We start from the raw sequence: 27,693 nt of genomic DNA on the forward strand, positions 1-27,693 counted from the left end.
AGTATATACGTGAAGGGAAAGCCTTTCGGTTGATAGATTTTATTCCTCTCTTACTTCCCCCACGGAAGAAGGAAAAGTTACTTTTGATTTCACTACAAGAGATATGCGCTTTTGGTATTTTGTTATATATCCTTCCAAGATTTTTTCTTTTTTTCCTTCTTTCTTTTTTTTGGACTGATAGAAACATTCATTATTTTCTTGCAAAAAGGCATATTTGGTAGGGATAGCAAAAAGGCTAATAGAGAAATTAAAATTTACCTTAAAACCAACTTTAGCCAGGAAGACTTCTTCATAGACAAGTAAGTGGTTAAATACCTAAATTCTAAATATATTACACCTTAGGCTGTTTTTCCCCCTTCTTGGTCACAGACTATTCCAGGAAGATTTAATTAGATAATTTTTAATTTCAAGAGTACCAACAATGTCTACCCTAAAACATAAAGTGAAGTTGCTCTTAGAAAAATATTGGCTTGATGAGAATAAAAAGATTCTAGTTCATTTTAGACAAATTTGGTTTTTAAGTTTCTGACTAAACTTCATTCCACTACAATATTTAGAGGGCAATCACTTTTTTATTTATTGTTTTTTTGAGACAGAGCAAACAAAATTTTAAATTAGCATTAGAATTCCATCCATAATTACCCAATCAATATTGAAGCAAATTCTATCAAGTATGCAAAGATTAAGAGAATTTCAGTTACAAAATTTGAAGGGAAAATGCTTAACAATGTATAAAAAGATCGACAAATTTAAGCTAGAATTAGCTCTAGGAAATTTTATTTTTCTAGTAAATAGACGGCTAAGTAGACGTCAGCAGAAATGCTGTGAAGGCCGCTATTGGTTTGCAAAAGTTGTTCATATTAATGAGACAAAAGCGTTAACAGTCTCTTTTAAATTTCCCAAAATGAAATCACTGCCTTCTGACAACTTTTAGGGGTAAGACAGGGTAACACCAAAGTATTATACTTTCTATTTTTATCCATAAACACAAACAAAAGTCAGTATCAATACAAATGATAATATAAGGAAATAAGCACATGGTTACGTCACAGGTTTCCCAACACAGGGTGTTGTAATATACCTCTCTCAGTACAATACCGGCTTTCCTGGAACAGAAGGTTAACAGAAATGTCAATTTTCAAAAATTCAACTAATTAAGTAGTAACTAATTTTGATTTTCACACCAGACACTATTGTGTGAAAAGCTGTAAAAACTTAAATCCTTTCAGCAAACAAAGGACAAGGGAGACTGCAACCTACCCCACCCAGCCTCACCCCAACTCTTAACTCCTTTGCATCAAGAGTCTGGTTTGCTTTTTGTGAAAGCTAATTTCCACTTTTCCAGAAGATCCTGATTTTCTGGTTTGACATTGATCCTAATACATTCTAAGTCAAAGAAAATGCTTTAATGCTTAAAATTAAAGTGGAGATGAAAGTTAGGTTACTTTAGTGTGATTGAAGATGCAGTTCAGTTGCTTTGTAGATTTATGGGAACATAGCAAGAAAACTTGTTTTAAGCCCTGCTTGGGTTCCTTAACTACTTAGTATAGCATAGTCTTGCTTTGATTACTAAACCGAAAACCAAACCTACTGTCGTCAAGTCGATTCCGACTCATAGCGACCCTATAGGACAGAGTAGAACTGCCCCATAGAGTTTCCAAGGAGCACCTGATGGATTTGAACTGCCAGCCTCTTGGTTAGCAGCTGTAGAACTTAACCACTATGCCACCAGGGTTTCCTCTCATTACTAGTCATGACAAAAAGGTAACCAAAGGCCATCAACGTGCATTTTTTGGAAAGAGAATGGCACTTGTAGATTTCTTGGAGTTGGCAAAAGCATTTTTATATCTATAAGGATTGTCAACCGTAGTACCCCATAGTTATTAATAATGGAAAGGATCGGGACCCTTGCTAATCACTGAGCTTTGCAGAAACACGTTGGTATATTCTTCCTGTGTAATCACAGAGTCCTTTAACTAAGGACCCACCCACAGAGAAAACTTATCCCTAAAGAGATTCTATAATATATATTAAAAAAAAAAAAAAAAAGGAGCTTCACTCTCCGGCTTTACTAGATCCCAAAACACACCCTTTACCCACGCATTACTTTCTGTATCTCTGAAACATTTGAAAAACACTTCTCTGTGAATTACTAGGCTGTAGGGAGTGGGCACTTTTAGATACATTAGAACGACCTCTAGTAGAATATTGGCACCTTTTTTTCCGTTAACAGTAACTGAATGTTTCAACTGGATCTTAAAGAAGGTTGCCGTTTTTCATCCTCTGAGCCTCTCCAGGATTTTAAATGTTCTGTATCGGTTTGTCTCTTGAAGTTCCTGTCTTTGGCATTACTCTTCTGTCCCTTCAGTAATTTCTCTGGAGAAAAGGGTGTAGCTCTTAACTCATATTCACATGGGGATCCTTTTTGACAGTTTGGCTTCATTTGTTCTTTTTATCCACCTCTTTCTGAAGTTGTAATGCTAATAATCTGTCCTGTTCTTGTTTATGTCTCTCAAAAAGTAGATGTTCCCGCTCTGTCAGTTTCTGGGTAAAGCTGATTTCTGTTTCCTCTTGGTCTAAGGAAGTTTGGGGGAATATTTTCCTTCTTTTTGCAGAAAAGCATGGATCCTTGACTGCTTCAGAGGAAGATTCCTGGCTTTTTCTTTTGGAAATATTACTACTGATGAGTTGGCTAGTCTCTTCATTTTCTGTCTTCACTGTGCTGTTTCCAGTTATCTCTGTCGTATCAGGTATATTGAGCCTACTCTCTGTTTTGCCATGAGGCTTAACTGCAACTTCTCTAGGGTAAGGGACTCTGTAGATTCCTCAAGATTTACAATACATAACTCTTTATCATGGTTGGTAGGTCTTGGTTTGACTTCTCCTTGAAGGCATCATTCTGAACCATAGGCACTTAACTGAGGCATAGGTCACTCTTCTGAAGACTTTGCACCCTGTTCTTCAATCTCAAGGCAAATTTGTGGAGAAAGTATTGGCATATCTTCTTCAATTTCTGTGTCTTGCCACATGTTGTTAGCTGCTGTCGAGTCGGTTCCGAGTCCAAGCAACCCTGTGTACAACACAATGAAACACCGTCCAGCCCTGCGCCATCCTTGAGCTCACTGTTGCAGCCACTGTGCCAGTCCACCTCGTTGAGGGCCTTCCTCTTTTCCGCTGACTCTGTACTTTGCGAAGCATGTTGTCCTTCTCCAGGGACTGATCCTTCTGACAACATGTCCAAAGTGTGTAAGATGCAGTCTCGCCATCATAGGGCTTGTCAAATCTCTGCTGTCAATTTCCTTTAACACAGAGCCTTTCCTGTCTTCTTGTACAACTTCAGATTGTGTTGCTGACCCAAACTGAGATTTAGGTGACAAATACTTCTGAATAGCTCCAGTGTTTCTTTGATGGTTCTTACTTTTCTTTTGTGACCTGATTGTGACTGAATCAGACTTTTTTTGGAATTCAAGGGAGAAGCTGAGGTACTGCTCTCACAGAAATTGTTAATATTAACGCTTAGTTTTCTCGCCAGTTCTTCATCACTCTTCGGTTGTTCTTCCATCATTCTTTGCCTTTTTTCTGCTTCCTCTGCCAGTAATCTCTGTATAGAGTCTTCACTGGCTTTGTTTTCTTCTTCTTCATTGGCTCGTCGCTCTGCCTCCACCTTCCGTATCTCCTCTTCATAGTCTTTTCTCAGTTCCCCAGGTATACTTAGTAGACGAACTGGCTGATAGTCATCAACAGGTGAGGGTGCTCTGTCTTAGCTCCGGACATCTCTTTTGTTTTTCTTGTTCATAAAAGTGGACTCATGCCCTTGGAAGTGAGTTATTAGTTGGCTCTCTAACACTGAAGCATGGTGTGTATCCCAGCACCTGCTTCTTAGAAGAATTAAAACTCCAATATGAATGGAGATATTTAAATCCTAGAATATTTGGGGATATTTAGTTATGTCTTTCTTTTGGGTTCTGAAATTTTATTTTATGTTGTTATTGTCAAAGTGCTTGGATATATCTTGTAAAGTATCTGACTTTTGCTAATTATTTACAAAATAGAATAAACTTTAGAGCTTTGGCTTATAAATAATAACTAATATTCATTAATTACTGAATATGTTGTTTCCAGAGATACTGGCTTCTTTTGGGTATGTCTAGAAGAAGCAGAGGTGGCGTTGTTGTTGTTCTTACGTTGTTAGGTGCCGTCGAGTCGGTTCCGACTCATAGCGACCCTGTGCACAACAGAACGAAACGCTGCCCAGTCCCTCGGTCCTGATGATATTGAGCTTTTCCATCATCTCTTTCCACAGATGTAGAGGTGGGGTAGAATACCCCAAATCCATTCTACCTTCTCCCCATACTGTAGGACTCTACGTCTCCATCCCTTTCTTCATCGTACCCCCGTCTTTCATTACTGTTTGCCTGTCCCTTTTCATTTAGCCAAAAGTTATTTTGTTGGCACTAGCTGTAATGGTCAGAGCACCTCTCGCCCCAGTTATGAGCAGGAAACCTGGCTAGGGAACTAATGAGGAAATTAGTTGACCGCATGTTGGTGAGGGCGTAGTGGTTAAGTGCTACGGCTGTTAACAAAAGGGTCAGTGGTTCGATTCCACCAGGCGCTCCTTGAATACTCTCTCGGGCAGTTCTGCTCTGTTCTATGGGGTCACTACGAGTCGGAATCGACTCGACGGGAGTGGCAGTGGTGACTTTGCTTATCTATACAGGTAAGTGACCACGTGTTTAAATTATTTGGGACATTTCTTTTTAGGTTACCAGTTCAGAAGGCCAAATTCTTAGTTTTCTTCAATCTCTGCCCGGTTTAAATTAACTTCCTTTTCTGTATTATAATCTCCCTTGAAGTACAGAAAAATAAAATCACTGAATATAAGATGGATAACGTTCAGTTTTGTATTTCAGAGCTGTCAGTATAATAACTTGGCTTTGTTGCCCAAAGAATTTCTTTTGTCTGATGAATTTTGAACTTCTGGTTTACCTGAGGTGATAAAGAGACGGGAACAAGAAGCAGCATAGAGCTGAAGGTTTAACTGAACACCGTTGGATACGTAGTAAAGAAGTTAATGTGCTTTGAAAGCTGAAAGTTGGTATTACTGGGTGTAACAAACTTTTGTGAGTGAAGAATTCCGTTTGTAGGAGGTGATGCCATATGATTTGGATTAACCTTTCTGCAGCGTTAAAATGAGAAGTTTGAGGACATGTTTGCTTAGGTAGTTACGCTGACAGCGCACCCATCGCAGCTTTGAAGTACTAACGTTGTCTTCTGACTTCTGTCTCGTCAAACAGCAATTTTTATTAATCAGTGAGGTATCGCATAGGTAATACAGCTGTTTAAAACTTAGAAAGAACTTTAATCCTCAGTATAACATCCGGAAGGAGCCCTGGTGGTGCAATGGTTAAGCACTTGGCTGCTAACTGAAAGGTTGGCAGTTCAAACCCACTCAGTGGTAGGGGGAGAAAAGACCTGGTTATCTGCTCCTGAAAAGATTACAGTCTAGGAAACCCTATTGGGCAGTTCTACTCGGTCATACAGTGTCACAGTGAGTCAGAATCAACTCGACAGCATATAACAACATAACATCAGGACCTGACTAGATTTTGAGTTTCTTTTTTGAGCAGTTCTACCTGTTTTTAAAATTTTATTCATCCTTAGAGGTCTTCCAAAGATAAAATTTACTTATTTTTTAAGTAGAGTAAAACTCATTCTCTTGTAATTACCATTTATGTCCATTGGGCCCCTTTATAAATCTGATGTAGATTACGGGATGTTAGTGGTCTTTTTTCTCTGTATCTTGAAACGTTTTCTGTTTCATCATTCTAGAAATTATTTCATCACTTATCATTTTTTTTTTCTCTCTCTCATACCTCAAAAAAAAAAAAAAGGGTAAGAATGATGAAATTGCCTAAAAAGAGGCCACAGTATTGTATTGCCCAAAGTATTGGTGTATTATCTTTCAGGAAGGTATGAAAGAAGTCTTGAAACACCATCTTTGTAGTCTACGTTTAGCTTTTAGTGAACATAGTTGAAAAGTTAGGTTTTCATTTTCTGCCCATAATGGCAAAGAAAAGAAAATTCACAAAGGAAAACATTTCACAAATATTAGACAAATCAGAAGATAAATGCACAGAGACAGCAGCACTGTGGACTAATAATGACAGTAAAATTGATCCTATAAGCAAAATTTCAGACTGAGTCTTCAGCTGATAGCCTAGAATTTTCTCAGACTCAAAAACAAGGCATTTCTCAAGGGAAAGATGAGTCCAAAGGACTAGTGGACCACATCTACCACAGCCTCCACCAGACTGAGTCTAGTACAGCTAGACGGTGCCCAGCTACCACCACTGACTGCTCTGACAGAGATCACAATAGAAGGTCCCAGACAGAGCTTGAGAAAAATGTAGAACAAAATTCTAACTCACGAAAAAAGACCAGACTTACTGGCCTGACAGAGACCAGAGAATCCCTGAGAATATGGCCCCCAGACACCCTTTTAGCTCAGTAATGAAGGTCACTCCTGAGATTCACCCTTCAGTCAAAGATTACACAGACCCATAAAACAAAACAAGACCAAAGGGGCACAACAGCCCAGGGACAAGGACTAGGAGGCAGGAGGGCCAGGAAGGCTGGTAATAGGGAACCCAAGGTGATGGAGAAGGGAGAGTGTTGACATGTCGTGAGGTTGTTAACCAATGTCATAAAGCTCTGTGTACTAACTGTTTAATGAGAAACTAGTTTGTTCTGTAAACCTTCAACTAAAACAAAACACAAAAAGGTACAGTAAAAATAAAAAGTTATTTCTAAGGACAAAAAGAAATTGTGGCATTAGCATCCAGTTAGTCATTCAGTAGGAAGGACTCGCTCACAAAGTATTTTGCAGCAGGAACCTGGACCGTCAATTTTACTACGAGGACATGTGATAGTCTTCTTTCACCTGGTCTGATGTTTGGTGTACCAGAGTTTATCTGATATGGTTTGTAAGTGGACAAATGCTGGAGGCAGATGGGTATACAAAAGTTTTGGAAAAGAAACAGATGATGTAGAAATGGAAAAATTTATTAGACCGATCATTCTAACTGGTGTTTGCAAATCTAAAAATTAAAGTGCTTTGCAATTATGGTGCAAAAGAGAAGGCCTTAATTTCTTTGACAAAATTAGGAGCTGCCACTTAAGTACACCCTTAGGAGTGGGATTGCAGGGTCGTGTGGTCAGCGCACAGTGAACTCGATGAGAAGTTGGCGACCCTGTCCAGAAGCGCCCCTTTGTAGCCTCAGCAGCAGTCTACGAGAGAGAGAGCTCTAGTTGTTCCGCATCCTCACTCGCCTGTTTTTCTTAAATTGTAGCCATTCTAGCGGTATCTTAGTGTCTCCATTTTAATTTCCATCTTTCATGTGCTTTATTAACCTCTCATATTTTCTTAGGTGAAGTGTCTAATCATGTCTTTCACCCTTTTTTTAAAAAACTGGGTGGTTTATGTGACTTAAGTTGTGAAAGTTTTTATATATTCTGCATACAAGTCCTTCATCAGATATATGTTTCTATAAATATTTAATTCAGCTTGTGGCTTGTCTTTTTGTTTTCTTTACAGTAGCTTTTGAAGAGCAGAATTTTTAAAATTTTGATGACATCCAGTTAGCTTTTTGTTTTATGATTCATGTTTTTGCATTCTAAGAAACCTTTGTCTAACCTAAAGTCACAAGGAGTGTCTTCTGTTTTCTTCTAGAAGTTTTATAGTTGATACATTTAAGTCTATGATCTGTTGTTGCTTTTGAAAATATACACAGCAGAAAATACAATAATCCAACAATTTCTGCATGTACAGTTCAGTGACATTGGTTGCATTCTTCAGGTTGTGCAGCCATTCTGTGTTTTATTTGGCCTTTTTCTAATCTACATTTATAGGTGAGACATAATCATATTTGCTTTTATTTAGCCTTTCGTTTTTGTGCTATTTTTGCCAATTTTGTATCAGTGCTATGATAACTGTATAAAATGAGTTATGAAATAATCACTATTTTCTTTTATTAGATTGTTTAAAAGAGCTTTTTAAAAGTTTTAAATGATTGGCATTTCATCAATTTTCTTTCATTAATAATTCCTAATTTTATTGCGGTATAATTCCGGGATGTGATCTAGCCTATTGCTGCTTTTTTTGAAATGTATTGGGGCTTTTTTTTTTTTTTTTTTTTTTTGAGACCATATATAAGGTCCATTTTTGTAACTAATTCACACATGGCACATTGTTTTGTTATCTTATAGTGTTTGGATCCTCTTTGTCCTTATTTTTAATTTTCTGTTTTTAATTTATTTTCAGGGCAAGTTTATTCGGATCAACTTTGATGTAACTGGTTATATCGTTGGGGCCAACATTGAAACATGTATCCTTTTTGCTGTACACGTATATTATGATAATAGCATAATCCAAAATAGAGAAGATTTAATCGTCCTAAATCCTCTCAGCGACCGCCTGTGACAGGTGATAGCCCTCCCATTAGCCAAATGATAGAGCGATGAGTGTAAGGTGACTCATAGCACATACGTTCGGGAGTCGGACTAAGTTTTTAGTTTTAGCCCTACCACCTTCTAGCTGTGTTATTTTGATTCAGTTATTTCTTTTGTGTCTTGGTTTTCTTATTTGTAAAATTCTGATGATAATTCTGATATTATAAGCCTTCTCCTGCCTTAAGCAGCTGTACTTCATTTTTAATAGCTTCTGACAGTTCAGCTGGAGTGCTGTGTTCCCTGAATGTAAATCTGCCCAGTTGGGGTTGAGGCGGAGTGGGGAAGCACCCAGCAATCTGTAAGTTCCCTTCCAGTCCGGTGCGTGTGTGTTCTCCTCCCTGCCCCCTTACAAAGTACAAACATTTATATTGGTTCTTTGCAGCATAGTTGATACATATCAGAGAAAGAATAAGTTTTATGAATTAAATTTGTATAAAGAGGACCTCCTTTTGAATTATTTAATCCTTAAACCATCTTTGCTCAGACCTTCTAGAAAAGTCTCGTGCTGTTCGTCAAGCAAAAGATGAGCGGACTTTTCATATCTTTTACCAGTTGTTGTCTGGAGCAGGGGAACACCTGAAGTGTAAGTCACAAGGATCTTTACTGTTTTATACTCACTTGAATGTCTTTTTTAATACTAATTTTTTTTTAAGAGAGAGGTTTCAAGGAACAGTAATTTTACACATACAGATCGAAATCCTAACTGGTTAGAGCATAAGCATGAACTTCCATGTTGAGGAATAGATACTTTGAGTGGCAGGTATATCGGTGTTGTTACATTCTCTTTTGTACTTTTTTCTTTTTGCGAGTTTTTAAATTATAAGATAAATGAACATAGATTTTTATCCAGTTCTATCTCAACATTTATAAATATAAAATTAAGAAAAAAATTAATTTACGTAATAAAATTAAGTAAAATAAATATTTGTGTTCGTGTATATGTGTGTATGTGATACTTCCATTAGAGTGTGTGGTCTGTGTGTATTTTTTGTTTGTTTTTGGCATGAATTGTAAAGACCGGAAAGCTTGGGGTTGGGTAGGGTGAAAAGTAGAACTCTGGTCTAAAGCACATGAATCAGTTTCTGAGTGAGAAGAGAAAATACACAAATTCCCAGTTTCTTCTGAGTCTTCAATTCAGTGTTGCTTCTGTATCATTAGTATATATGCTATCTCGACAGCAGTGGGTTATATGCTATCTGGGTATCACAGTAGACACATACCCAGTAATACTTTTCTCATCTGCGGTCTAGGCTTTTGCTAACTGCAGGCATGTGTGAAAGCATTGAACCCAAAAATTAATTAGAGAAAGACCTGCAAGGAAGCAACAGCCAAATAAATTAACTGCCAGTGAGAGATTAAAAATTCAAGATTATGCAATATGAGGTGCTGAAGAGAAGAAAACCCTCAGGCTTCCTGCCTTGCAATGACTCTGGAGGAGTAAGAAATCAGGAAAACATGGTCAGAGTGCTAAGAGAAGGAGAGAGAAAAAGCAAGCAGGCAGTGCTCAGTAGAAGTTAAGTACTGTGATGTAGATAGGTGGTGAGTGATGGGGTGATGCCCAGAAATTCTCTGTAGGAGAGTTAGAGCCACTTACAAAGAAAGCTGAAAGCATATTATAACCTCTTTTACAAGGATGAATAGCCCTATTTAGCCGCTCCTGAGAACATCCTTCTGCTCTCAAGAGCACATTTATTGAAAGAGTAAGTTAAGTAGTCTTTGATTCATTGGTTCCTAAAGTTCACGGAGCCAGTGGGGGTGTCTATTATCACGTTCTGTCAGGGGAGAGAGGTAGCACCTAACTATAAAAGGTAAATTAACCACAAACTGTTTCAGGGCATTTATTGGGCTTAGAACTTGCTCGGCCCCATGCTTTACACCTTCTACATCTGTGTTTCTATCTTATGTCCGTGGTAGTCTTCTTGTTGACGCAGTCATGTTTGCTATAAACTACTTGTTAAGATAGGAATGTAGAATATGGCTTTAAAAGTTTCCCTCAAAAGACTAAAATATTTCAATTTGAAAACAGTAAAGCTCAGTTATCTGGAGAATTTACTTCCCAGTGATACAATTTCAAATGTAAGTGTTACACAAACCACTGTCCCCAAACTCTCGTTGAGGTTTTTGCATTGTTTGCATTATCATGTTCTTTCATTGGTGTAGACAATGGGACGTCGTCTATGTTTGTGTATTTACGTGACAACATAAAGAAAGAAAAAGTGTGTGGTGGTGATGGGTTGGACGTGAGGCACCGTTCTCCTGTGGCGACACCAGTACAGACTGAATGCGGGTGTGTTTTATAAGTGTTTATTAAATTTTGTTCCATTATATTTTCTTTTAGCTGATTTGCTCCTTGAGGGATTTAGTAACTACAGGTTTCTCTCCAATGGCTATATCCCTATTCCGGGACAGCAAGACAAAGATAACTTCCAGGAGACAATGGAAGCGATGCATATAATGGGCTTCTCTCACGAAGAAATTCTGTGTACGTGTGATTTCTCTAAGATTCTCATACTTACTCTTTTTCAGAAACCTTACAGATTTGGGGTAAATAACCTAAGTTCAAAAACAATTGAGAAGCTAGTAAGAACCACCTCTAATTTTATGAAACCCTGAGGCACGCCTGACTAAAGAGCTTTATGAATCTAATTTCTAGCACAAAATAATTTAGGATACATAGCTGCTACATACTGATAAAGTATTTTTGTTTTTTTCTTTGTATCAACACAAAGCAATGCTTAAAGTAGTATCTTCAGTGCTGCAGTTTGGGAATATTTCTTTCAAAAAGGAGAGGAATACCGATCAAGCTTCCATGCCAGAAAATACAGGTGAGCCGATGAACACTGGCTTTATCTCTGTTTAGACGGGCTGTTATTATGTTCCCCACGCATATGTTCCCGTGCAAGCATAAATACCCTCCTAAGGCATTTTCCAAGCGACTTATGAGCAGAGAGGCAACCCCACATGCCTACTTAGGGCCAGGCTGAGCCTGTAAACGAGAGAAGCGGCTGGGTGTAGTGGCAGTGGGTCCTCTGCCCAGCGTCGGGGAGGTGGTAGCTGTTGGAGAGAATGTGGGCCCCGGGAGACCACATGGCTCATCTGAAAGGGGAGCCGCAGCTGCTGAGCTGTAGCCAATTTTCACGAGGAGTGTAGGCCCAACATTGCTCATTATAATTGATTTTTCAAGGGAAGATGGAAATGTAGATTTTAATATGAAATCTGCCAGTCTTTAATTGTTGAAAATGGGCCAAAATGTGAACTAGTCAGGAACAAGAGTTGAATTGAAAAAATGTGTTTGTAGACCTTGTGAGCTCTCAGTTTGCTTCTGATGCTCTGGAGGCAAAAAAAAAAAAAAAAGGACTCTCCGTATTACCTGGGATGCTGGATTACCTGAGTAAGTTATCTTGATGCGCACAAGCACCCATGGTCCGCCATGGCCACTGAAGGCTGGCGTAGACTCCAGGTCTCTGCCCTTGAAAGGTCCTTTTGGTAACCCATTTGAGGCTTGTTAACAACTTAATTTGGTATGTCTGCTTTAAAGGACCTGTGCCTCTCGGGATGTGTCTTCATCTCTCTTTCCTGACCAAGCCCTTGCCCACTGTCTTAGAGCTTTTGATTTCCAGGACCATGACATGTACCATTTAGCCCAAGTAGTATGATTGACGTACGAGCCTGCCTCCCTGCTGTTCTCGTGGTGGTAAATGAGACTTAAAAATCAGGCAGTTCCAGCCTTAGAGCAAGACACGTATTAGTGAGCTTTGCTTTGAAACCTTAAAATGGCCCGTGGGTGGAGGAGGATAGGTATGGGTTTAGTGCCGTCATTTTGATGTCTTTTTGTGTGTATGTTTGACAGTTTCTTTGTTCCATTTTCTGTGCTGAGTCATTTTTCTTTATGTATTTTCTTTTCATCTTTTTCGTTGTTGTTGCCTTTGTATTTGCCGAGTCTTTATGTTTTTCTTCTGTTTTATTTTGATGTGTAGGATTGTTAGTTTCCTTTGTGGTTACCTTAATGTTTACTCACATTTTTCTAAGTTTAAATCAAACTTTTATTTCTTTGTATCACCTTGATTTCCTCTCCATATGAAGGATCTGTGACTACATTTTTTAGTCCCTCTTTTTTGTTTTAGTGTTGTCATCTTTTATATATTGATGTCCCTGTTTCCTTATTTTCAGCGTTTTAGCTTTGATTTATTTTTGTGATTTCCGTGTCAGGGTTTATGTCTGGTTGCTCTGTCCTGTGTCCTAGGGTTGTTATTTGATGTTATTTGTTTTCTAACCAGAGGACTCCCTTTAGTATTATAATTTTGGTTTGGTTTTTGCAGATTCTCTAAACTTCTGTTTATCTGGAAATGCCCTAATTTCACCATCATATTTCAGAGACAGTTTTGCTGGGCATATAATTCTTGGCTGGCAATTTTTTTCCTTCAAGACTTTATATATGTCATTCCATTGTTTTCTTGCCTGTATGGTTTCTGCTGAGTAGTCCAAGCATAGTCTTATTGACTGTCCTTTGTAGGTGACTTTTCGTTTATCCCTTAAAAATAAACATTGCCATCAAGTCGTTTATCCCTAGTCGCTCTTAAAATTCTTTATCTTTGATTTCAGCAGTTTGATTATAATATGTCTTGATGACTTTCTTTTGGGATCTACCTTGTGTGGGGTTCGATGACCTTCTCGGATAGATATCTTCTCATCTTTCATGATATCAGGGAAGTTTTCTGCCAACAAATGTTCAACACTTCTGTCTGTATTTTCTGTTACCCATTCTGTCTGTATTTTCTGTTATCCCCCCGTTCTGGTACTCCAGTCACTCATAGGTTATTCCTCTTGATGGTGTCCCACATAATTCTTAGGGTTTCTTCATTTTTTTTTTTTTTAATTTTTTTGTCTGATTTTTCCCCAAATAAGTTGGTGTCAAGTGCTTTATCTTCAATCTCAATAATTCTGACTTCCATTGCCTCAATTCTGCTCCTTTGACTTTCTGTTGAGTTGTCTAATTCTGATATTTTACTTTTCACTTCTGAATTTCTGTTCGCTGTCTCTCTCTGGATTCTTGCAGCCTGTTAAATTTGTCATTGTGCTCTTATATAATCTTAAATTCCTCTATTGCTTTGTCTGTGTGCTCCTTGGCTTGTTCTGCATTTTGCCTGATCTCCTCCCTGATCAGGCTACTTACTGGCAACCTACCAGTGACCCTGGGTCAGGGTGGTAGGATGCAGGTCTTTGAAGTAAGAACTTAGATAGGTCATACTTCTAATTTCATTTAATATGTGCTTACCCTTACAGAGTTTTTATTGCTGTTTTAACACTTAATCAAAATTTAATTATAATAATTGTGTATGCTTGATGTTGGACCTTGAAGATACTAGACAGTGAATTTCTGGTGAGGTGGGTGCCTGATGCTGGTAAGAACCAATCAACCGTATCATAAAATTAGCGACTGTTTATTCAGCACTTCATGGTGGACATGTAATCAAGTTATTATCTTTGAAAAACCTTTTTAGGTTCTCCTGCCTACTATAATATTATTAGGGTTATTACATGAGCATGACCAGTTACACTGGTAATATGATGATTTAAACAATTTTTTTTTAATAATTTTTTATTGTGTTTTCGGTGACGGTTTACATGGCAGTTTAGGTTCCCATTCAATAATTTCAACACAGATTGTTCAGTGACATTGGTTACTTTCTTCACAATGCCTGAACATTCTCAGTATTTCTGTTCTGGTTATTACATTTCCATTAATCCAGTTTTCCTGCCTCCTTACATTCTCGTCTTTGTTTTAAAGTAATTGTTGATAGTTTGGTCTCACATAGGAGCATCCCACTCACAGATGATGTTCTTTATTTTGTGAGCCAATCTGTTATTTAGCTAAAAGGTGACCTCAGGGCTAGTTCCAGTACAAGGTTTAAAGAATATCTCAGGGCAGTAGTCTCAGGGAATGCAGTAGTCTCGACTGGTCCAATAAGTCTGTTTTGTTTGTTTGTTTTTTGTAGGAATTTGAGCTTCTGTTCCACATTTTTCTCCCATTCTATCAGGGTCCATCTCTTGTGGCCCCGATCAGATCAATCAGTAGTGCTAGCCGGGCACCAGCTAGTTCGTCTGGTCTCAGGGTAGATGAGGCTGTGGTTTGTGTAGACTATTAGTCCTATAGACTACTTTCTTCTCTGAGCCTTTGGTTTCCTTCTTTCTCTTTTCCTCCGGATGAAGAGAGACCAACAGTTGTATCTTAGATGGCCACTCACAAGCTTTTAAGACCCCAGATGCATAAACTTTATGAACTATATTATGCCAATTAACTGAATTATCCCATGAGACTATGGTCCTAACCCTTCAAACCTAGGAAACCAATCCCTCAAGGTGTTTGGTTATGTCTTAATTGTGCTTCCTATGTGCTTTGTTGTGTATGTGAGTACGTGCATATGCACACTCATACATGTATGTACATAATACATACAGCTGACGTGAGATGGATCCTGGTGAAAGCAGGGAATACCAGAAGGATGTTTACCTGTGCTTTATTGACTGTGCAAAGGCATTCGACTGTGCAGATCATAAGAAATTATGGGTAACATTGCGAAGAATGGGAATTCCCAAACAATTGTGCTCATGAGGAACCTGTATGTAGATCAAGAGGCAGTCATTTAGACAGAACAGGGGGATAGATACTACATGGTTTAAAGTCAAGAACAGTGTGTGTCAGGGTTGTATCCTTTCACCATACCTATTCAGTCTGTATGCTGAGCAAATAATCTGAGAACCTGGACTGTATGAAGAATGGGGCATTAGGATTGGAGGAAGACCCTTTAGCAACCTACATTATGCAGATGACACAACCTTGCTTGCTGAAAGTGAAGAGGACTTGAAGCACTTACTGATGAAGATGACAGACCGCAGCCTTCAGTATGGATTATGCCTTAACATAAAGAAAACAAAAATCCTCACAACTGGACCAATAAGCACCAACATGATAAATGGGGAAAAGATTGAAGTTGTCAAGGATTTCATTTTTCTTGGATCCACAATCAACACCCATGGAAGTAGCGATCAGGAAATCAGGATGCATTGCATTGGGCAAATCTGCCCCAAAAGACCTCTTTAAAGTGTTAAAAAGTGAAGATGTCACACTGAAGACCAAGGTGCACCTGACTCTCAAGCCATGGTGTTTTCAGTTGCCTCATATGCATATGAAAACTGGATGATGAATAAGGAAGACTGAAGAAGAATTGACACCTTTGAATTGTAATGTTGGCAAAGAAAATTGAATACACTGTGGACTGCCAAAAGGATGAACAAACCTGTCTTGGAAGAAGTACAGCCAGAATGTTCCTTAGAAGCAAGGATGGTGAGTCTGCATCTCACATACTTTGGACATGCTATCAGGAGGGGTCAGTCCCTGGAGAAGGATATCATGCTTGGTAGAGAGTCAGCGAAAAAGAGGAAGACCGTCAATGAGATGGACTGACACTGTGGCTGCAAGAGTGGGCTCAAACATAACGATTTTGAGGTCGCTGTGTGTCAGAACGGACCAGATGCCATCTAACAACAACATCGTGCATATGCCTATATATAGACACCTGTACATACATGTATCTACATACACATATACCCACACATATTTTTTGGTTGTTGTTGCTATTATTTCAAAATTATACATGCCATAATAATTAGCAAATGGTCCTTTTTGTTGTGTACATTTTAGTGACATTGTTTACTTTCATTAAGCTGTACACAGTTTACCCTCATTTGGTGTTACCTTTCCCATCCCCCAAAATAACAAGTGTCTACTATCTAGATACTGAATCCCCTCCCCCCAATCCCTGGTAACCACTAGTTTATTTGTTCATATTATTTCATAAAAGCGAGAGCATACAATATTTGTTTTCTTGTAATTGACTTATTTCGCTCAGCATAATGTCCTCCAGGTTCATCCATGTTCCAAGTTGTTTTAGAAACTCATTTTATGGTTTAAACAGTATTAAACATCATTTTTCTCATTCTGCCTTACGTTCTAAGATTCAGGCATTTGCATTAAACTCTCCAGAATAAGCAAATGCTGACTAGCCATCTCTTATCACCTAAGGATGAACGTCTTATTTGAAAGAAAAGGTATTTTTCATCAGACCTAAAACTTGTCTGACTTGGAAGACATTTATTTGGCTTATTTCTTAATACAATTTAAGGATTACTAAAGTTTTTGAAAGTTCCTATCGAGTGTGTTACGAGTAGATCATAAGTAGAAGCCTGGTTTGTAGGAGACTAACAGACTCTTAAACTTCAGTTGCCCAGAAACTGTGCCATCTTCTCGGGATGAATGTGATGGAGTTCACTCGGGCTATACTTACCCCTCGGATCAAGGTCGGCCGAGACTACGTGCAGAAGGCCCAGACCAAAGAACAAGTAAGTTTAATATTAATATTAATTTGTTATAATGATAAGTCGAGGTCGCTTGACCTTCTGATTGACATTTAAGAAACTAAATTAATAAAAACTTTATTATGTGGATATTTGTTGGTACTAATTGAGTCCATTTTCTCTAGTATATTTACTTGTTTTCAGAAAAATTTTAAAAGATTTAAATTAAAAAAAAAAAAAAAGTCAATTTGAAATACCTTCTCCGGTTTTCCCTACATAGATTGATAATCAGTAGGACAAGTCTCTGTACCTCAGGAGCTGGTCCAGTCGAGGGGGGCACCGCTGCCCTGTCCCTGTGGTGGCTGCGATACTTAGAAGAATATTGGAATCTCAGTTACCCATTTATCGTGCTACTACTTTAAAAACACATTGGTTAGCTTTGGCCAGGAAGGCTGGAAAGTGATTCTCCTGTGAGAAAGTGTGGGCTGACTGAGTTTACTCTGGGCAGAAACACTTCACAGAACCCCAGGGGCCTGCGAGGAGTTTATTTTTACTGAGCATCTTTACCCACCCCCTAAATTGATTATCCCCAGTGTCATTTAATTGGGCTATTAATACCCTCTGTTGTTGTGTAAAATTGAGATGTGATTAAGCAGTAAATGTTATTTCAGGCTTTTTGGGTACCGTATAGTAGTAAACTCCATATGACAGCTGTTAATGCCTTATTGAGATGCTATCCAAAATAAACAGTTGATGTTGTCTAATTACAGGCAGATTTTGCAGTAGAAGCACTGGCAAAAGCTACCTATGAGCGGCTCTTTCGCTGGCTTGTTCACCGTATTAATAAAGCTCTAGATAGGACCAAACGTCAGGGAGCGTCTTTCATTGGAATCCTGGATATTGCCGGATTTGAAATTTTTGAGGTATTCATTTCCTTATCCCTCTCTTGTGCCCTCTTCCCTCCTTTCCTTCCTTCCTTCCGTTTATACTTTTCATACATTTTAGTTAAAGCCGACTGTATACCACATACGGTGCTGGGCACCAGGGGCACAAATCACTACTAAATTCACAGCTTTGTGAATTGGAGGATATAAATGAGATGCTGAGATAAAAAGACTTGGGGAGGCCAACTTTAGGCAGCCTGTTTGTGGAAGGCCTCTCTGCAGGGGTATCAGTTAGACATACTTGAAGTATGAGAAGCAGCCGACTCCTGTAAGTTTTCTTGGTGTAGAGAGAACAAATCCAGTAGTCCTATGTGTGTTAGAAAGCCACTGTGACTAGGGATGGCTGACCAAAGGGAGAGAGTAGTTGAAACGTGGAGTGTAATGGGGCAGAAGTAGAAGTGGAAGACCATGAAGCGGGGGCCATTGTAGTAGACCAGGGGCAAAATAATGGTGGCTGGGCTAGAGAATCGGCGGGGGGAATAGCAGCGTGAGGTGGAGAAACGTGGAAAGATAATGATCTGTATTCTGAAAATACAACCAACATGAATTGATGATGCATTTTAATATGTTTTATTGTTGATTTGACTAGATTTCTCCAAACACGTATTCACCACCAGTACAAATCACAGCAAAGGTTTTTGATCACATACTTGCTGTGGTTTTGCAAAGAAGTTTATAAAACCTTGGTCTCGTAAAGATGTATCTGTCTTTAACTCTCCTTTGATAGGCTATTTCATAAGGCATAAATACTAAATTCCATATTTCCTGAGATCAGAATGCCACTTTGACCACGATTGGGTATTGTCTTATTTTAAAATTAACCCGTTTAAAATTATAAGTCTGGCCTCGTAAAATCTGAACCATTACTGACAGAAACGTTTCCATCCTTTGAACCACCACCTCCACTGTAAGAGATTGTTTAAAAATGTAATTGATTTGTGAATAACGTGAGAGATCGTGAAAGGCAGCTGGTTATAAATTGGATTTTTTTCAAATTTGCTGCCTTCCTAAATACAAGCAACCAGAAGATATAAAAAAAGAAAGGATCCTATTACCAGCTGCAATAAAAGCAGATCAAATATCTAGGGATAAATTTAAGAAAAAAAGGGCAAGATTTAGGTGAAGACAAGTTTAAAATGCTGAGAAGAACAAAAGAAGACTTGAGGAAATGGGAAGACACCCTTTTCTTGGATGGGAAAATTTAATATCATTCCCAAAATTAATCTATAAATTCAGCACAGTGGTTTAAAACCTGTAACAGAAGTTTTGGTTGTTCTTGTGTGGCACAGATGGTTAAGTGCTTGACTGCTGACTGAAAGGTTGGTGGTTCAAACCCACCCCGAAGCAACTTGAAAGACAGTCCTGGTGATCTGCTTCCAGAAGGGCACAGCCTTGAAAACCCTACGTACGGAGCACACAGTTCTACTCTTAACACGTGGGGTCACTGTGAGTCAGAGTCAACTCAATGGCCAAGAACGATAGAAATTTTAAGAGTGAGAACTAGGCAAACTTATTCTAAAATTAAATTGAAAAATACATTAATAAAAAAAATTAAAACTCTGGAAAAGAAATGAGGACATTAGAAGATACCAAAACGTTGTAAAGTTATAGAATTTCAAGAAGTACGGTTTTGACATATGAATATATACACAGTAGAAAAGTGTGTGCAGCACTAGAAATGTAAGGTTGTTTATAGTGAGCTTTATACATCCTGGGTCTTAAAGCCTCAATATCCATTAGTAGGAGATTGGTTAGGAGCCCCAGTGGTACAGTGGTTAAGCACTCAGCTGCTAACCAAAAGGTCAGCAGTTTGAACCCACCAGCTGCTCCGAGGGAGAAAGATTTACAGCCTTGGAAACTCTATGGGGGCAGTTCTGCTCTGTCCTGTGGGGTCACTATAAGCTGGAATTGACTCGACAGCAAAGGGTTCTCACTAGAGATGCAGTGCCAAGAAGGGCCAGTACTGCCCCTGCCCTCCTAGCGTGACCTCAGTTTACAGTAGGGAGTCTGACAGCTCCATAGGGGTATAGAAGATTGGGGTGGCTTTTTCAGAGTATAAATCTCTTCCTTGAAGATTGATTAAACCCTCCTTAATTAAAAATAACTTTTTATAATGGAAGAGGTTATTTGTGGGGATGTGCTATGGAAAAGATGCTCACATTCACCCCAGGAGAAATTGGCAAAATCAGAAAGTGGTAAGAGGAGCATAGAAAAGCAGCCAGGAACCTCACGAAGACTGTGTGTCAGGTGGGCTCAATTCAACAGCAAGTAAAGGTGATTATTAGGAGTGAATGGGACGCACCAAGCCTGGTCTCTAGACCCTGTGACGCCTGCAGAGCTGCCCTTCCCTGCTCACCAGTGCCCCTGCCTCACCTGGCCTCAGCCTCCCCAAGTCTCTGTTTTTCTTGCGTCTTTTTCCCATTTTGTCTCATTTATTTCTCATTTCTATTCCTTAACCATTTACTATTAAGAACTGAAAAAAGTTTTATTTTTTAATTATTCAATTAACGTAAGTTTATTATTTTCTCATTTTAGCAGATCAGTAACATGATGTAGCCATGCACTGTTCTTTCTCTTTACCTTTTCAAAAAAATTTAGGGGGTGTGTGTGTGTGTAAGAGGGAGACTGACCCTGTGTGTGGGTGTGTGTGAGAGACAGAGACCCTCTGTGAGTGGGCGGGTAGGGGTGTGTAAGAGAGAGAGACTCTGACCCTGTGTGTGTTGGGTGTAAGAGTGACCCTGTGTGTGTGAGTATAAGAGAGAGAGACTGACCTTGTGTGTGTATGTGTGAGAGAGAGACTCTGACCCTGTGTGTGTATGTGTGAGTGACCTTGTGTGTGTGGGTGTGTAAGAGAGAGAGACTTGGACCCTGTGTGTGTGTGTGTGTGTATAAGAGAGAGAGACTCTGACCCTGTGTGTGTATGTATGAGAGTAACCTTGTGTGTGGGGGTGTGTAAGAGAGAGACTGACCCTGTGTGTGTGGGTGTAAGAGAGACTCTGACCCTGTGTGTGTGACAGAGAGTGACCCTGTGTGAGTGGGTGTGTAAGAGGGAGAGACTCTGACGCTGTGTGTGTATGTGTGAGAGGGAAAGTGACCTTGTGTGTGTGGGTATGTGAGAGAGAAACTCTGACTCTGTGTGTGTGTATGTGTGTGAGAGAGAGTGACCCTGTGTAAGTGGGTGTAAGAGAGAGACTCTGACCCTGTGTGTGTGTGTGTGTGAGAGTAACCTTGTGTGTGTGGGTGTAAGAGAGAGACTTTGACCCTGTGTGTGTATGTGTGAGAGACTCTGACCCTGTGTGTGTGTGTGTGTGAGAGAGAGAGACTGACCCTGTGTGTGTGTGAGTGGGTAGGTGTGTGTAAGGGAGAGAGACTCTGACCCTGTGTGTGTGTGTGTGACCCTGCGTGTGTGTGAGTGGGTAGGTGTGTGTAAGAGAGAGACTCTGACCCTGTGTGTGGGTGTGTGAGAGAGAGACTGACCCTGTGTGTGTGTGAGTGGGTAGGTGTGTGTAAGGGAGAGAGACTCTGACCCTGTGTGTGGGTGTGTGAGAGAGAGAGACTCTGACCCTGTGTGTGTGTGAGAGAGAGAGACTCTGACCCTGTGTGTGTGTGAGAGAGAGAGAGAGACTGACCCTGCATGTGTGGGTGTAGGAGAGAGACTCTGACCCTTGGTTTCATCATTATCGTTGGATAGAATCAATAATGTAGTGTAATTAATAATTTTGAATGAACTTTTTGATAACTAGATGACTAATTTTTCTTCCCCACTCCCCCCCGCCGCGTGTTTGGGAAACGACTCCACATTTTCCAGCTGAACTCCTTTGAGCAGCTTTGCATCAACTACACCAACGAGAAACTGCAGCAGTTGTTCAACCACACCATGTTTATCCTGGAGCAGGAGGAGTACCAGCGGGAAGGCATCGAGTGGAACTTTATTGATTTTGGATTAGATCTGCAGCCCTGCATTGACTTAATAGAGAGACCCGTAAGAACCGTCACTTGATATTTGGCTTTCAGTTCGTGTTCAAGCAGTGCCTAGACAGAAATTATCTTGTCTAGCCCGTGTTAAGATCATTTTCTAATCTAAGTTTTCAAGGAAGGTGATGCTCTGATAAAATACCTATTTGAAAAGTAAGCAGCATCCGGTAAGACTCTTGTTCAGCCCTCCTTTCTTCCAGCTTTGTTTCTGCACTGGCGTATGTGAGGGCACTCGACAGTATACGCTGGTTCTCGCTCTTGTTAGTGTTGGTTGCGTGTACATCACCCCCAGCACCTGTCATAGGGTTGAACTCCATCTGCCATACTTCCTGGGCTATATAAGGACATTTCATTTAGCTGAGAATAACGTATTTCATGTGAATTCGATTTTTAAATAACTAAAGCTTATCCTCGTAAGTGTTTTTATTTTGGCAGTTTTTTTTTTTTTTAATTTCAGTTTTTTTTATTTATTGATTCATTGATTGAGTGTTTGCAGATATGTTTTTAATGGCAATCTTATAAAGCATCCAAGATTAGTTTCTTGTTGGTTTAGTGTTAAGTGGAAATATATAGAACTGGGTATAACTCATTTAGGAGTCCCTGGGTAGCACAAATGGTTGAGCACTTGGCTAGTAACCAAAGGGTTGGTAGTTTGAATCCATCCAGAGGTGCCTGAAAGAAGGGCCTGATGACCTACTTCCAGAAGATCACAGCCCCTGAAGCCCCCCTGGAGCACAGCTCTACTGTGATGCACGTGGGGTTGCCATGAGTCGGAATCGACTCAACAGCAGCTGGTTTTTTTTGGTGTAACTCATTCACTTAATGAAACTTTACATATGATCTCAAACAAATATTGATGATCTGGCTGTGTATTCCCTTGGCAGTTATCCTTTGCTGAACAGGTGTCAGCTTTCTCTATTTTACTATCTGCCAAAATATAGGAAAAACCAAAGCATTATTAAGCATCGATATCTTGAGTTTACATAATGGTCTAATGCCCGTTAAGTAGCTTTGTTTTAACAACAGCACAGGTCTCTCCTGTGAGGTCCACTGGGCTCTGAAGCAATTTTCTTGCATCTCAGGCTGTGGTTCCCACCTGCGTTCTACACATTGGAAAGGTGTTAGAGATCTGATTTGATGCCCAGGGGTACTGGGTGTTATAGTATGTGTAGTCAGAAGGGAGTGGCAGATTGGGAAGAGGGAAAACCTAGAAGACAACCACCGCGGTTACAGATACAGTTCTAGCAAACTAGACATTTAAGGTTTAACATATGATCTTCATCTGGCTCATACATGCGAGATCGTTCTACCTCTCTGGTCACTGTAACTGCTTGTTTAGAGCAGAAATCTCAGGTTACCTGTGGCTGAGAGGAGATTTGCATCTGTGTACCTTACAGCTGGGTTTAGAAGATACGTCAAGGCATACAAGGGCCCTAGTGATACACTGGTTAAGTGTCTGACTGCTAACCAAAAGATTGGCAGTTCAAATCCACCAGCCGCTCCTTGAAAACCCTCTGGGGCAGTTCCACTCTGTCCTGTAGGGTTGCGGTGAGTCGGAATCAAGTCGATGGCAACAGGCTTGGGTTTGGGCTTCAAGGCATCCTAGTAGTAACTTACAGTTAACTTTCATGCATACACAAACACATTTCCATGGTGTGTGTCCCCCACCACCACCACCAAAAATTGTTTGGGAATTTACGTAAGTAAGGGAATGGAAATATTTCGTATTAGTACTATTGATGACTATGTGATTTGTTGTTTGCGTGCTCAACTACTAACCGAAAGTTTAGTGGTTCTCACCCATCCAGCGGTAGAGTGAAAGAAAGGGCTGGCTATCTGCTTCCATAAAGATTGTAGCCAGGAAAATACTGTGGAGCTCAGTTCTACTCTGTAACACAGGGGGCCGTCATGGTTTGGACCAACTCAACGCCAGCAGGTTTCGGTTTGGTTTTATTCCATTTATTAATAGAAACCAAATCTGATGGACATTTTTTAATCCCTGTAAGAGTTTATCATAAAAGAGAATCTAACTATAGCGTGTAGAACAGCATGGGGTGATGATTCCCTTGATGTTCCTTTCAAAATGGAGAGAGAGGACAGTACTTTCCAGAAGGACAACACCTGAGAAAGCACACTGGCGGCAGCCTGCCTGTCCCATAGCCTGTCTCACCATGTCTCGCAGATAGCCAAGCCACTTCCCAACTTGGGGTTGCGGGGTGGTAGGTGAGCCTTTGAGTCCAGGGGGCTTTTTACAAACCCTGGTGTTGTCTCTGACCATTGTACAGAAGCATACAGTCTCCCAAACCTATCGTTCTTTAGAAATACCCAGTTGAAAAGCAGTAACAGATTTGACATTAAAGGATGAAGTAGAAAAAATTGAAAGGAGACACAGTATAATAATGGCTGTTCGTAATCCTGCTGTCACAGAGTCATTTAGAAAAGATTAAATGAGGCTTGGGGTCCTATTTCAGAACGTAATGTTTTCATTAAAAGGGATTTAAAATGTAAAAATTATAGTAGGAAGGTGGAAGTTTCCATTATCTTAATATGGAACTTTATTCCTCAGAGCTGTCGGATGAGTGGGCTATCTTGAGCTACCAGCCACTCAGGTTCAGGGCTCCTCTAGAATTAGCTAATCGCAGCTGCCTTTGGTTGTAGTGCTCTTAGCTGCTCTGGATCCTTCCAGTTTTGTAGGTGGAGCAGCTACAGACGAGACAGCCATCGAGTAAGGGTCTCAGTGCCGGGGCTGGTTGCAGAAGGATGCTCTTGGCTTCTGCCTGCTAGCATTCTGTTGGACCGTTACCTTTCTCCGACAACATTGCTATGTTGTCTCATTTTTACTTAACTATAATCTCTAATTATTTTTTTAGACAGTATTTGTGTATAGCCAGTTCTTCTCCAGTAAATATAAAAATCAAAAAACTGCTTTCATGGGTGTGCCCTAGAATTGGTGCAAGTCCAGTCGCGCCTCACCGTCTTGCCGTGTTTGCAGCATGGTAATAACTAATGACCTAGAAGCAAATTGAATCACACTTGTTTAAGTATTTCATTACATTTACATGTGTTTCCTGTTTACCTGAGCTCCCAGAGAATGGCAAACGAGGCATTTTTAAAGAAATGTTTTTAATTGAGATATAATTCATATACCATCAAATTCACCCTTTTAAAGTATACCATTCAGCGTATAATTTTAGTATACTCCCTCACAAAGTTGTGCAACCATCGTCATTATCTAATTCCAGAATGTTTTCATCACTCCAAAAAGATACCCTATACCCGTTAGCAGTCACTCTTTGCCGGTCCCCTACACCCCCATCCCCACCTCTCCCATCCAGTCCCTGTAAACCACTAACCTGCTTTCTGCCTCTTTGGACCTTTTGGTTTTTTCTAGTCCTTTTCTCAGTAAACGAATTGACTAACATAAAATAGGCTCCCAAATGAGTGTTTAAAAAAATAATAGAAAGTGTTGACGACTGTTTCCATTATCTTCTATATACTCTACTTACGTTTTAAATATTTCACCAAATGTGAAGTGATACATTTTTTTTAATCACGAACTTAAAATTGTTAGAATATAAAATGTCCAGAGCATTCCAGCTAGTTGAGGTTTTATTATAATTTATCCAGCTCATCCTTGAATGTAATTTAAACGTTCAATTTCACCTTTCCATCCCCCAATTTCTTTTGGCTTCTTTTACTTGTTGCTTTTTGGGGACCATCTACTTGGAATCACTTTACTTAAAATTTACGTATTCATGAGTTTATAAGTTCTTCATCCATTTTCTTACGAGTGCTTGCTTAGCAGTTTGAGATCTCGGCATTTGAATTACAAACTAGTTACAGTTTGGGCATTACCTTCCATTCTAGTAATTTCTTTTCCATAGATCATCATAAAACTCAAATTGTTTTGGATATTAAACTGCCACATTCAGTGGACAAGTTTCTAGCGCCTGGAGTGGCATGCAGACATGTGGCTCCTCTTGCCTCCCCTTATCAGGCTAACCCTCCTGGTGTCCTGGCCCTTCTGGATGAAGAGTGCTGGTTTCCTAAAGCCACTGATAAAACCTTTGTGGAAAAACTGGTGCAAGAGCAAGGATCCCACTCCAAGTTCCAGAAACCTCGGCAACTGAAAGACAAAGCCGATTTTTGCATTATACATTATGCAGGGAAGGTAAGAGCCCTTGTATTAAATAACCGGGTTAAAAGCATTACGTTTGAAGTATTACTGTATTTTATTAAGGTGTATAAATTTTTATTTATAAATGGTTTATAAATGCTTAGATATTGCCTTTGAAAGAAACCAGTTTTTGGATTGGCCTGTGAAGGTTTACGGTTAAAGCTTATACTGTCTTGTGTTAATTTGCGTGTTTATTTCCCCGTTTTACCACTTTTGGCATTGGTCTGGTGTAGGTGGACTACAAGGCAGACGAGTGGCTGATGAAGAACATGGACCCTCTAAATGACAACGTGGCCACCCTTTTGCACCAGTCCTCAGACAGATTCGTGGCAGAGCTTTGGAAGGATGGTAAGAAAGTGCTTAGGTTTGTAATTAAACTTTGCTGGAGTCTTTTGCAATTGAAGTTTATGTATGGTTCTTTTATATGTATGTACATATATATATATATTACTTTAAAACTCTCTTTCCCTAGAGCAGGGCTGCCGTTATATTGGAGTTTATCCATTTTAAGAATACTTAGGTTAAGAAATGGATAACAAGACATTTGCCTTCTTGGTCAGATGCTGAGGGGGGAAAGGAACATTCTAGGCCCAGAGCCATAAAGAACTACCATATGCCTCAGGCTACCGCAGTCACAATCCAACTATAATCCAAGGGCCTGGGGACCCAAAAACCGAGAGCACTGTACACCTGTATTCTTCTGGCTAAGCTACGCCCTCGCGCAGTGCCCGGCCCCCTTGCCAGTACACACACAGTGGCTGATGAATAAACTCAAATACCGGCATACACCACAGTTGCTTTTACTTCTGTCAGTCCTCATAGTTCCTTTGTTTACTTGAACCCCAGGTGAATATTTGGTGATTTCATCTTAGATGAGAAGGTTTGAGTAGTAACAAAAGAACTGCCTTGTGTGTCCTTGTGCATCATGGGAACCAGTATCTTCTATCAGAACTTAGCTCTCCCAACTGTATGCCATCCTGGTTCCATGTCATCTCTTTGCTGGGCGTATGCCACATGAGACCTCCGTCCTGGATCTTCCCCCATTCAGGCCATGGCTCTGATGCCCGGCCTCTTCTGGGAGCCTGGCTCTCTTCTGCTTCTTCTGGAGCATCTTCAGACTAGCTGTCTTCTCAGAAGGAGAGGGGAAGAAGCACAGAAAGCAGAACAGAAGGGGGTTAGGGCAGTTGGAGCAGAAGGAAAGAGAAAGAGAGAAGACAGCACAGAGTGAGTGAGTTGGGGCAGAGATCGCCATATAAAAGACAATCTGCTCAACAACTATCATTTCACTGGTGAAATAAATGTTAGGGTGCCGTGGGGCTGGGCTGCATCCCTATGTGCTGGGAAGAGGTTGTGTGCTGAGGGGGAGTCGTCAAAAAGGGCACGTTTCTGCCAGGTAAAACAGAAGCTCCTAGTCTTGGTACCTTTCAATGAAAATCTTCAGCTGGCTACTGAGTGTGCACTAGGCTACTTCCAGTAATGCAGTAAGTCAGTGGAGGTCTGAGGACTGAGAAGAGAAGAGGGACCTGATGTGGACATCACAGTGTCTTAAGATAACAAATGAAGCACTCCTAACCCAGTAGCTAGGAAACGTTAGGGTGAGCTATGAGAAACTGGAACTAGAGCTGAAAAAAGGACTGAACTCTGGTTGTCAGAGAGTCCACAGTGCTGGAACAGCCAGCGCTGGTGAGTTGGAAATGCAGTTGAAGATGTGCAAAAAGAGGAGGAAGGGGTACT

The 27,693-nt window shown here is 40.0% G+C and overlaps 1 protein-coding gene and 1 pseudogene across 6 annotated transcripts in view; one reads left to right on the forward strand and one right to left on the reverse strand.

The window, feature by feature from the left end:
• MYH10 (myosin heavy chain 10) overlaps positions 1 to 27,693 on the forward strand; it is a 163,261-nt gene that overhangs the window by 81,181 nt on the left and 54,387 nt on the right. For all 6 annotated transcript variants that reach the window (XM_049861492.1, XM_049861495.1, XM_049861490.1 and 3 more), the window contains 9 exons: positions 8,321 to 8,384; positions 8,993 to 9,091; positions 10,847 to 10,990; positions 11,238 to 11,333; positions 16,790 to 16,908; positions 17,634 to 17,786; positions 21,616 to 21,789; positions 25,780 to 25,953; positions 26,193 to 26,307. In XM_049861492.1, the coding sequence (XP_049717449.1) occupies positions 8,321 to 8,384; positions 8,993 to 9,091; positions 10,847 to 10,990; positions 11,238 to 11,333; positions 16,790 to 16,908; positions 17,634 to 17,786; positions 21,616 to 21,789; positions 25,780 to 25,953; positions 26,193 to 26,307 (1,138 nt within the window). The remainder of the gene's footprint in view (positions 1 to 8,320; positions 8,385 to 8,992; positions 9,092 to 10,846; positions 10,991 to 11,237; positions 11,334 to 16,789; positions 16,909 to 17,633; positions 17,787 to 21,615; positions 21,790 to 25,779; positions 25,954 to 26,192; positions 26,308 to 27,693) is intronic.
• LOC126062555 (E3 ubiquitin-protein ligase RNF168-like) lies at positions 2,104 to 3,029 on the reverse strand (annotated as a pseudogene).

This window comes from Elephas maximus, chromosome 19 (genome assembly GCF_024166365.1).
Source record: "Elephas maximus indicus isolate mEleMax1 chromosome 19, mEleMax1 primary haplotype, whole genome shotgun sequence".
Lineage (NCBI taxonomy): Eukaryota > Metazoa > Chordata > Mammalia > Proboscidea > Elephantidae > Elephas > Elephas maximus.